The 12,680-nt window shown below is 41.0% G+C and overlaps 1 protein-coding gene across 1 annotated transcript in view; it reads left to right on the top strand.

Annotated features, from left to right (window-relative positions):
- CD79B (CD79b molecule) overlaps positions 1-12,680 on the top strand; it is a 30,049-nt gene extending 17,369 nt beyond the window's left edge. Inside the window, exons 5-7 of the mRNA XM_089674741.1 lie at positions 5,091-5,209; positions 8,398-8,439; positions 11,730-12,680. Of these exons, the coding sequence (XP_089530867.1) occupies positions 5,091-5,209; positions 8,398-8,439; positions 11,730-11,828 (260 nt within the window). The 3' untranslated portion in view covers positions 11,829-12,680. The remainder of the gene's footprint in view (positions 1-5,090; positions 5,210-8,397; positions 8,440-11,729) is intronic.

Genomic DNA, 12,680 nt, shown 5'->3' with positions numbered 1-12,680 from the left:
TGGAGGTAAAACGACACTCATGAATTATAATTACTGGGTAAATAATTTTATGGTTGGGGGTCACCACAACATGAGGAACTGTATTAAAGGGTCACGGCATTAGGAAGGTTGAGAACCACTGCTTTAAAGTGTTCTGTTAAAGTGACACTATCACTAGAAGATTTAAAACTCCATCATCTTGCTAATCTCAGGTATCCAAAACTTCAGGTGTGTCAAATACCTTCTCACCCCACCACAAATTGTGGTTCCTCCCACTGCCTAGTATGTCCTGTAAGTGACATATGAGCCAGGGGAAGGAACCACAACTTGCAGCTGGATCAGCTACCTTGTGGAATTTTACCACAATGACCACTGGATAGGTAGGCATAGACTAGAGTGTTTTCTTTTATAGGTAGGTTTTATCAATGTCCAGCCTGTAGTGACAGGATCACTTTACAACTAATAAAACTGTCTTTATTTCAACCTGGCTAACTATTCAACTATGAAAGAGTACTAAATCTCAAAAACAAGAGGAAATAAAATGTTTCTGAGCAACGTGCATCAAAACTGGTAATTAAGTATGAATGAACAATTGTCTGTATCATCCCTAGCTCCTAGTTTAATTCTCCTCTTCATGATTTTCTAAAAGGAGAGAATGTGCCAGGGAGTACAGCATGCTGCTTTGGGCAACACAGACAGTTCTTCTTTCATACACAAGGCTTACTGCATTGTTGCTCCTTGAATAAGTATTGCAAGTTTAATACGTATTAGCAAGTTTTAGAAGCTTTAGTGGAATAAAAGATGAGTAATATCTGAGTCACAGTGTATTTTAGATGTATAAGACAGGAATTGTCCCTTTGTCTTGGGGGTGATTAGGGTCTTAGAGAATAAAGAGGGAAGAGAAGAGGTTGTATTATGGGGTAACTTGGCGTGAAAGAGAAAAAAGGGTGGTGGGTGTCTGTCAGGATGAAGGGTTAGAGACCCAGGGAGGGTATACTCAGTGGTGTATTTAGGTTTTGTGCTGCCCTAGGCAACACAAAAATCGGACGCCCCCCCGGAGAGAGCCTTACACCAACCAATAACCCCCCCAGAGAAAGAGCCGGACATTGACCAACAACACCCGTCCCCCCCACCTGAGAGAGCCTTCCAATATCATCCCCCCCATCAGCGAGAGAGAAACCTTCACAGCTGCAGACATCCCCAGGAATGTGAGTCGGGCTCTAAATACACCGTCAAGCAGCCCGCAGCCTCTCTAGGATCCCACCTGGTCCCCATGCCGCATGTGTCCCTTCTTCTGCCCCTGCTTCCGGGGATCAGTGCTGCCCCCCTGAAAAATGCCACCCTAGGTAAATGCCTTGTTTGCCTTGTGGTAAATACACCCCAGGGTATACTTTGTTGTCATATTTTATGGGGCGTTAGTTCCGTTTACAATGCCTGATTAGCCTTTTTCCGGGAATGTTGGAATTTGATCCAGAAAACCAATATGCTACCATTTTTCTTTTTTGGAGCATTTCATTAACTCCATGTGACAAGGCCAAGACAGTCCTTATTTAACAGTGCACACCGCTAACCTGGGAAATTCTGCTTTGGGTTTTAAAAAGCAATCTGTGACAGCTGTGAGACAGCATGACAGCAGATATGATGCTACCACATAACATTTTCATAACAAAAAAAAAAATCACGTAGCCATCATCAGATTGGTTGCTAGAGGAAATACAACTTTTTTATGGCTTTTTTAATGATAACATCTAAACCTATAGCTACATAAACTAACTCCATATGTTGTCCTACAGATCATTTTAGGATTAAAGTTTTAAAACAAAGCAAGGTTTCTTTAGAATTGTAGGAAATCTTCAACTGATTTTTTTCTTGCCTGTATGGGATGTATTAATCAAGCTACTGTATCAGCAAAGAAGTTGTGTTACAAACAGAGAAAGTCTGCTGAAATATCATACGGGAGTGACATCAGGCCTGTTTCCTGTTTTTCATAGCAGTCATACCGATCCAAAAATATTCTGCTGCTGCATTTTAATTTTATCTGCAGCAGACTGTAGGAAGGAACATATGTTCTGAAAACTTTGATAAACACCAAATGGAAAAAAAGGCAGAGGGCTGCAGATGTCAAAGTAAACCTGTCACCCACACACCAAAACAGATCTATGAGCATATGATGATCTGATGTAGGATTAGTGTTGCGTCATTCCCCCTAACTTCAGCTGGTGTACCTCTGTAAGAATCTTTGGGTTCTCCAAGTGCCCCTGAACTGTGGATGTTAATATTTCTCATAAAAGTTTTTTATAATTATTGTTGATTTGTTGGCAAAGGAAGTCATTGGAGTATAAGGAAACAATGAAATACAAACAATTACTTTAATTATACAACCAAAATGAAATAATGCTCGGAAAGCTGCTCAGCAATTGAGTGTTCCTAGAAGCCATTTCTAAATTGTTGGCAATAACAAATTATCATTGTAACTTAAAACTGAACTCCGGGCAACAAACATTTTGTGTTTTTCCACCAGGAAGCTCACCAATTTTTTTTTTTGCAATGGACATCATAGTCACCAGTAAGGAGATTGTAATATTTGCTTATTGTCAGTAAATAAACTGCTATTTCTTCCCATTGGGACCGGTCATCTCAGCCTGCTGCCTCTGTGGACGGAGACAGGTCAACTTCACCACCCCCTTTTACTTACAGTAGGCAGAGCTGGTGTCACTACGGATCTCATCTGGCTGAGTTTTCTCTAATTCTTCCTGTCTGGCTCTTCCACGTTCCCAAGCTGTTCTCTGCTGTCCTGCCAAAGCCCATAACCCAGCCAAACCAGGGCCTCTGCTGACCTGCTGTGGTATCTGAGGGTTAAAGAATGAGGATATCTCCACTCTTACAGGAGGTAGAAAAAAATATTTTTATGTGGAGATGGAGAGGAAATTTTACATATTCACTATAATTTGCCTGGAGATCAGTGTTAATTTTTCATGGCAACATTAACACATACCCTCATCACCTACCAAGCCTTGATGGTCCTTGTCTATCCCAGAAAGAGCCACCATTAAAGTGGTTGTAAACCTCAGACATTAAAAAATGAACAAAGCACATCCCACTATAGTGTGTACTAGCCTAAATCCAAAGGACAGATCCTGGTTCCTCTTAGATCTCTGATCCCTCTGCTGTCTGCATAAGTCAATGAAGACTCTAAGCCGATATAACAGCCTCGAGGGAGAAGGCCACCCCCTCCAGCACACAATAGGTGACTCATAGCCTCAGCTCTGTAAGCTTTCTATGAACTTGTTAAAGGGGGGGGGGGTTCTTTCCCTACACTCAGCTCTATGCCCTAGCTTTGCTGTGTGTGTGAGGTCAGATCCCCACCTCCTGCTTTCTAGAGTTGAGAGATTCTGTTTAAAATGTGTGTTTTAGAAGGTTATAGATAAATGGGCATAACTTATGTAGGAGGATTTGTTTCATCTGTGTATTACCTGAGGATCTAGTCATTTCACTGGATATATGTAACCACTTTACCTTAGGATGGTGCCCTCCTAAAAATGGGTGCTAAGTAAAAAAAAACAAAAAACAGAACATTTTAGGCTGGCAGTTAAGATTCCATTGTTATTTTTTCTGTCCATCTAAAAGTTACCTGTCCCGATAGAAATACTGGCCATTTGCCATTGTGGACTTATTTTTCTAAGATGCATGTTTCATCCTTATATTTCACTACTTGGTGATAAGAACAAGCACATGAATATCTGGGATCCCAACACCTGATACGCACATGCTGCAGCTGTCTGGGTCAGTGAGCATCTGAACACTGTAGTAAAGATCAGAATGACAGCTCTGCAGCTTGCAAACAAATCAGCAGCAGTAGTACCTATAATTTTATACTGACAGGTTCCCTTTACATGACTAATGCACCCCATGTTTTGTCTCTTTAAAAATGCTGCAAGTATAGAGAAATACCTGTTGGTCCTGCCATAAATCAAGTGAGCTTCTAACTTCCTGTCTGAACGGACATCTCTGCCTTTGTTGCACTGGGATCCCAAACAATGTTATCAGCCCTGCCTGAGATCTCCTCCACTGTACTACAAAATACCTCCTCCCTATATTGTAGAGATGCAAAGTAGAGAGAGTTCAGTAGTTTAAAAGAAGATAGCTGGGCAGAGTAGCAACACTGCTTGGGATGTCAGTGCTACGATAGCAGTGTGTTGTCAACTCAAAAAGAAGCTAGGAGCTCACAGGCATTTTTCTCTACATTAAATGTTTTTAAAGGTAATAAGCATGGGGAAATATGTATCACTGAGATGTACTGAATATTTATTTATACATAATTTTTTTATTTTCCCACCAACATACACTTTACAGAAAACAAAAAAGAAAAAAATGGGTAGACAAGTGCAGGCAGACTTTTTTTTTTTTTAAGATTTTAATATAGTGGATAAAGGTTAAAAATTCTGTCAGTTCTTTATTTGGAAAAGGCATCATGAAAAATTCTCTCCACTAAGGACCCAACCAACAATTAAAGTATTTTGTGACTTCTCCAGGGCCTCCCCCATCCTCTGGAACTCCCTACCCCAATCCATCAGACTATCACCTACTCTGCTCACTTTTAGGTGCACTCTGAAAACCTCTCTCTTCAGGGAAGCCTACCCCGTCCTCAGCTAATTACTGAACTCTTCCACTCTTCCTACCACTCCACCCCCACAGCTATTTCCTCCTGTACCACTATCCCCTCCCTCCTAGATTGTAAGCTCCATGGAGCAGGGCCCTCGAACCCCTCGTGTAGATTGTATTGTTACTGTACTGTCTCCCACCTTATTGTAAAGCGCTGAGCAAACTGTCGGCGCTATATAAATCCTGTATAATAATGATAGTAACTCGTGGAAGCGTACAAACCTTTACCAGGATTTATTGCTGTTTGGATTGCTGTAGCCAATTGTATACATATGAGAAGGTGCTCAAATGTGATCGCACACTTTCTTGTGACTGCCAAGTGATGGCGTAAAGGAGAGTTGATTTATCCTTTGTAAGTCTCCCTCTAAACTTAGCCCACTACCACTAAAACCGATACTGACATATCAGCGACAGACATGAATACATCTTTTTTTTTTTTTATTTTGCAGGTTTTGGGGCCCAAGCTACAGCAAAGTCAAGAAATATGATGAAAGATGCAATCATAATGGTTCAGACTATTCTTATTGTGCTGTTCACAACTGTGCCAGTATTACTTCTAATGGAAATGGTAAGTCATGCTCCAGAGAATAGGGCATGCAGCAGAGAATACTGAAAGTTCTTTGTGTGTCAAAAGCATGTTCTGAACTAGCTTGTAATCAACAGTATTAAGAAAGGATAGAGCTTGTATTCACAATCCAGATGGAAATTCATGCAAAGTTAAAGAAGAACTCTGGGCAAAATCTTTATTTTCCTGCACTTCATGAGATACACCATACTCCTCTAATCCGCAGATCCTCCGAGCTAAGACCGGTTCCCGCTGCTCCTGCCCCCCCCCCGCACACTAGCGGTCTTTTGAATGAACTGTTCATGATGTCATCATTCCTACAGGCAGACTCTGGAAGTAAGGATAGCAGGAACAGTCCACGGCTGGATGCCGGGCAGCGCGGGTTTTCTGGGGGATTGAAGGATCGGCTAAGTATAGCCTTTCGATGCGCCCCTAGACAAAACAAGCATTTAACCCATGCAGTGCAGGCACAGCCCCACTGCATGGGAGAAAAACATTTTTTTCATGGAGTTCTTCTTTATTATTATTACTACAGGTACTACAGGTACTTGTATAGTGCCATCATTTTACTCAGCGCTTTACATATATATTGTACATTCACATCAGTCCCTAACCCTCAAGGGGTGTACAATCTAAGGTCCCTAACTCACATTCATACATACACATACTAGGGACAATTTAGACAGGATCCAATTAACCTACCAGCATGTCTTTGGAGTATGGGAGGAAACCGGAGTACCCAGAGGAAACCCATGCAGGCAAAGGGAGAACATGCAAACTTCAGGCATGTGGCACCGGGGTTGGGATTCTAACCAACGACCCCAGTACTGCCAGGTGGAAGTGCTAACCATTTAGCCACTGTGCTGTCCACATGACCTAGGGGAGCAATGCAGGGTACACACTATAAGCTGGGCTGAATGGGGAAAAAAAAAAACTTATTTAATATATTACAGGAAGAGTGTTCCTGACTTTGGAATCCAATCTTTAGAATCTATCATTACTTCAAGCTTCCTGCACAGAATTCTTACAGTGTACCTGATGTTCTGATAGTAGCAAAGACCTCTCTATATGGAATTTTATTTTGCCACTTTCATGATTGAATGGAATTTCCCACTTAAAGGGAAATCACACATCTACTTCTGTTCTTTGTATAATCTCCCCATCCCCATTGTCCTGCTCTCAATAAAACTTTATTGACCATAAAATAATAGATTTTAGAACTAACATAGAAGAGTACATTTTAGAACTATTGTTTGTACAAAAATTAGTGCAAACATTCTAAGTTAATTCAAAGACTTGACAAATGTCTTTTGAGATTACTTTTACTTGCATTTAACATCTGATTTTGGAAGGAATGGTAATTTCATATACGAAAACCACATTCACTAATAAAAACTAAAAATTTTCTATCATGTGCGTTAGAAGTTTCTCGTCATCGCAGTCCAAAATGAGTGTCAATTTGACCTCTCTAACGATTAGGAAACAAGGAACGAGCTTTCTTAAAACAAAAAATTACAAATTTTGAATTAAAATCTACTAACGTTTGGCCAGTGTATGACACCAGGCATTTTATGGCTAGACTGTTTGGTTGAGAGCACAAGCAGCTGTGACGGTTATAATTCACGGTATGCCTTGAATGGGACAGTTTTGGGAAACAGTTAAATCGATTGGTTTAGATCCGTTTAAGAGCTTGTTTTGTTTTTTTGTTTCCACACAATGCCATCTGCTGGAGAATATTTGCATTGCAGCACAATCATGGGAAATGCCACTATAGCACGGTTAGCATCAATCTACAGTATACCTAAATGCTTTGACTCCAGCCAGCTAAGCAAAGGCAGCAATAGACAAAAGGGAGGAGTCAAAAGCAACTTACATTTAAACAGAAATTACCCTTTGTTTTAGCACTATGTCAGTCTGTGATATCATGTTTGTAGTATTCCATAATATACAGTATCTCACAGACGTGAGTACACCCCTCACAGTCAAGCATGGTGGTGGGAGTGTCATGGTCTGGGGCTGCATGAGTGCTGCCAGCACTGGGGAGCTACAGTTCATTGAGGGAACCAGGAATGCCAACATGTACTGTGACATACTGAAGCAGAACATGATCCCCTCCCTTTGGAGACTGGGCCACAGGGCAGCATTCCAACATAACGACCCCAAACACACCTCCAAGACGACCATTGCCTTGCTAAAGAAGCTGAGGGTAAAGGTGATGGACTGGCCAAGCATGTCTCCAGACCTAAACCCTATTGAGCATCTGTGGGGCATCCTCAAACGGAAGGTGGAGGAGCGCAACATCTCTAACATCCACCAGCTCTGTGATGTCGTCATCGAAGAGTAGAAGAGGACTCCAGTGGCAACCTGTGAAGCTCTGGTGAACTCCATGCCCAAGAGGGTTAAGGCAGTGCTGGAAAATAATGGCGGCTACACAAAATATTTACACTTTGGGCCCAATTTGGACATTTTCACTTAGGGGTGGACTCACCTTTGTTGCCAGCGGTTTCGACATTAATGGCTGTGTGTTGAGTTATTTTGAGGGGACAGAAAATTTACATGTTATACAAGCTGTACACTGACTACGTCACATTGTAGCAAAGTGTAATTTCTTCAGTGTTGTCACATGAAAAGATAGAATCAAATATTTACAAAAATGTGAGGGGTGGACTAACTTCTGTGAGATACTGTATATTGTGTTTTATAACATCTATAAAACAATGTAGAGGTCAGTTACTGCATCCTTCATACAGTTACATAGTCTGGCTGAAAAAATACAAAAGTCCATCTAGTTCAACCATTAAAAAACGAAAAAAAAACGTTATAATCCTATACCCACAGTTGATCCAGAGGAAGGAAAAAACCCCAGCAAAGCATGATCCAATTTGTTCCTGCTGGGGAAAAAATTCCTTCCTGATCCCCCGAGAGGCAACTCGGATATTCCCTGGATTAGCAGTATGTCTCTCTAGTAAACCTTTGGTGAAAAATACATCAACCGATATTGTTGATCTCCTTTTGAAAATGCTAGTTGCCTGACAGTCCCTGGATTCATTTTTTCTGAGTCACTGGCCTTCGTTTTCAGCACTGTATCAATCTGTAATATATCATAATATTTATTGTATTTTATAACATCTATAAAACAATGCAGAGATATACACAGTATAAGCAGTAATCATTTTTATTCTGTATTGCAGAAGAAAAAACGCACTCTGAAGATTGAAGATCATACATATGAGGTATAAATATTTTCTGACACTGCTGCACATTTTCATAGATAATAATTAGAGGTATTGTAGCTAAAGGATTCCTAATGTCCTAGTATTGACTCCAGTAAAAACTGCAGTCATTTTATCTAAGTAGTGCCTCCCCCCACCCACCCCCTAGTACCTTTTGTTGTATTGCAAGATTTTCAGCTAAAGGGATGCCAGCAAGGGAACAAAGTCCAAGGGGAAGCTTCACCTTCCAAGCAAGGATTTCTGAAAAAGGAACATTTCAAACATCAACATTAGTTCACTTACAGCTAAATGAATAGTTGTAGATAGAGCTTTGTAAATAAAATATTTAACCATTTAAGCGCCCGAAGATTCGACCCCTTTCATAACTAGGGCATTTTTTGCTATTCGACACTTTGCTACATTAGCTTGCAGTTGTGTGGTCATGCAACATTGTATGCGAATGACATTTATAACATTTTTTTCATACAAATGGAGCTTTTTTTGGTGGTATTTTTTTCACTTTTTTTTATGTAAATGACAATTTTGAAGAAAACAAAACACTCAATATTTTTAACTTTCTGCTATAAAACATATTCCTAAAAAGAAATCAATTTTTTTTTTCATAAATTTAGCCCAAAATGTATTCTGCTGTATGTCTTTGGTAAAAAACAAAAATTCCAATAAGTGTATATTAATTGGTTTGTGTGAAAGTTCTAGCATCCACAAACTATGGGATATATACTGGAATTTTTATTTATTTTTTACATACTAGTAATGGCAGTGATCAGCGACTTATAGTGGGACTGTGATAGTGTGACAGGCAATTAGACACTGGGTGGGAACTGACTGACACAAATACAGTGATCAGTGATAATAATATACACTGTCACTGTATTAATGACACTGGCCGGTAAGGGGTTAACATGTAGGGGCAAACAAAGGGTTATCTGTGTGCCTAACAATGTAAAGTGTGAAATGTGCCCTGCTTTTAAAATTAGAAGTCTTTGCTTTTTCTCCCTGCTTTGCAGGAAGAAAAAAAAACAGACATCACTGCTCCTGTGTACAGAGCCCTGTGTTCTTCGTAAACACAGGGCTCTGTCCTGTCATTCACTAAACCAATAAGCAGGTCCTGGCCATAAATTATTGGCCAGAACCTGCTGACCAACTTGTGCTCTAGCAAATGTCAGTTTATTTTTCGCCATCTGTGTCCCATTAGGGAGATTTACCTTCATTTCCTGTCCCAAAGCCAACACAGAAAGTGAGAGGAAATCCCTGCAAATTAAGGGAATCCCTTGGGTTACCCCAGATCACCAGAACCAGTGTCCCCATTGCAAGATTTCCCTTCTATTACTTTGTTGTGGACAACCCAAAATTTGGGTTTTTCTTTACTTGCACTTTTAATAATGGTAAACAGGACAAATAGAGAGGGGGATGTCCCTAACGGGGGCACAGACTGCAATAATAATGTAATAGGTGTTGTAATCCATCTCCATTCTGTGTAAAGTAAGGCTTTGCCTTTAGTTACACACTAATTCAAATTCAAAGTGACAGCAAGTTTCAGTTGTGTGCTGGTGCCCCCTGCTGTTCTCTGATTAAAATGCAGTTGTAACATATTAAGAATGATACTGATGCCATACACACAGCTCTTAGGGATTTGTGAGGATTGCATCCTGTGTCAGGTCACAAGCAGGACCTGTTGGGGAAGCCTGCCTAGCTGTGTTACCAAATGAATGACCTGTTCTACTTGTACATATGTTTTTAAGGCAGTTTTGTGAAATATTGGCTTTTGAAGACAAAAGACCGTATTCAATAAATAATGCTTCTGATTTGCTGCAGTCAGATAACTACAAGATAGATTCTAATTGGCTTCTGAAAATCAATACTCAAAGACACAATATCTTGGACATTTAGAGCAAAGTAACAGTGTCTTTGCAAAGCCCCACCCACTTCGCAGCAACTCCTTCTGCACAGGGGCGGACTGACCATTTGGAAACTCGAGCACTGCTGGAGGGCCCGGGGGCAGTAGGGGGCCCCATGAGATGCCCCTGGTACCTTTTTCATAGGCTTTTTTGAGTTTGGGCAAGGACACAGGGGCCCCATGATCCCCTATTGCCCCCCAGGGTCAATAGGGGGCCCCATGAGATGCCCCTGGTACTTTTTTCATAGGCTTTTTTGAGTTTGGGCAAGGACCCAGGGGCCCCATGATCCCCTATTACCCGGGGGCCCCATGAGTTCTCAGTCCGCCCCTGCTTCTGCCACAGTACCAGGCTCTTCTAGGTATGCGGGAGCATGTGACTACTCCCATGTGACAATGCTCAAGTTGTTCAGCCAATCACTGGAACTAAGCACTGTCACCCCTCTGCCTAATGTCCAAATCAGCTGACAATAGAAATTGTAGTGACTATCAGTGGGTCAGGGGGGACCCCTCTACCCAGACACTGTCATTTTGCCCTGAATAGGCAAGGTGACATAGTCTCTCTAAGAATTAGACACAAAAAGCTTCTATCTAAACCTAACCATAATGTGTTACTAAACCCACAACAGTACAATCAGTCTGTATATGCAGTAAAGCATGCTTGTTATACTCACTGTGGAACCTAAGGGGTTAATTCTCTGTATTGTGTAAAAAGGCCATTTGATCCTGTTTTCTCTGCTGCTCCTCTTGTTCAAATGTCCACATCTTGTCTCCTGATAAGACAGACTGAACCCGTAGCCATTCCGCACATGCTCAGTTTAGTTTGTATTGCTAGAGGTTTTTTTTTTCTTGGGAGAACACGTGATCAGCACAGGGCCAATCAGCACTGTCCAGACAGAAATCAGGGGTTCTGCATCCTCCTAGAGCAGAAAGAAAACTCCTCCTACAAGCTTTAACCCGTGTTCAGTTGGACACTGATAGAAGTCACAAGACTGCTCTAACTGCTGATGAGAAAAGGTATTTAGCAGTTTATATTTACTAAAATAATTGCACTTCCATGTTCTGTGTACTGTGGGAGACCAGATATAGTGAATGCAGGGTCCAGGGAGACCAGATATAATGAATGTAGGGTCCCTGGGTTTAGTAACACTTTAATATATCGTCGTAGGTAAACTGTAGATAACATCTGCTTTCTGTAAAAAGCTCAGAGAAATACAACATTCTATTGGGCTTATTCAATAGAATAATGCACAGAGCTAAGTGCTAAGCGCAGTACCTGTAATCACCGATCAGGATCCATCTAGACTGACTTCAGTGAAGCTGGAATTGCGTTTTTCATTATTATAATCTTCTTTGCTGCAGATAAAATTAATTTGTTTTAATGTCTTTAAAACAGGGACTGGAGGCATACCAATCACCAACCTATGAGGACATCCAGACAGTGCGAGTGCTTGCCACTAAAACCATGGAAGGAGAACACCCATGTCTGCAATAGGTTGTTCAGAGCCAGAAATACCTGGTCTCCACTAGCATCCCTTGGACTTACAGTCCCTTTGACTTCTGCATTATACAGTGCTAACCTACGCACGTCACTTGTAATCCTCGACGGTGAGATCTTCGTTTTCACTAGAACACAAGAAGAACAGACAAGTCTGTAAATTGTCACAGTAAACTTCCTGCAGTTTACAATCTACTTTGAATAAACCTGAAGGTTTAAATATTAAGTATCTTGTCCCAGAAAGCCTGTGAGATGGCTTAGAGAGGTCTAAGGGATAGATGCACAAGTGATTTTTTTTTTACTTTTTATAGATTATTATTCCAGTGTTACCCCATTATTATTTTTTCTGCTGCATCTTTTGTACCCCCCATTTGTAGATCCACAGTTTAGACCCCCATTTGTAGATCCACAGTTTAGCCCCCATTTGTAGATCCACAGTTTAGACCCCCATTTGTAGATCCACAGTTTAGACCCCCATTTGTAGATCCACAGTTTTGACCCCCATTTGCTTTTGTCATTGGTCTTCTTGTGTATTTGTGTTTGTTACTAACTCTGTGTTAAGCTGCACGCATTAACATGTACTGCCAGAAGATGCAGCACATCAGGAAGATGGTGCTTAGTTGAAACTTCCTGTCTACACAGAGGGTCTACAATGAACCATGAAGAGAAAAACACAACAAAACATGCAATTGCAGTATCAAACATATATTGCAAATTAGGGAAGCACCGAAATTTCAGAGACCGAAAGATATCAGTTGGAAATAGCCCTATCGGCATTTTGCTGATAGGAAAAAGAGAGCCGAGACAGGTGCCGATAATTGCGTCTCGAGGGGCGGACTGACTATTTGG

Source organism: Staurois parvus, unplaced genomic scaffold, assembly GCF_062004578.1.
Source record: "Staurois parvus isolate SC_StPar_1 unplaced genomic scaffold, SC_StPar_1.0 ptg000151l, whole genome shotgun sequence".
Taxonomy (NCBI): Eukaryota; Metazoa; Chordata; class Amphibia; order Anura; family Ranidae; genus Staurois; species Staurois parvus.
This window is presented reverse-complemented; position numbering and strand designations above follow the sequence as displayed.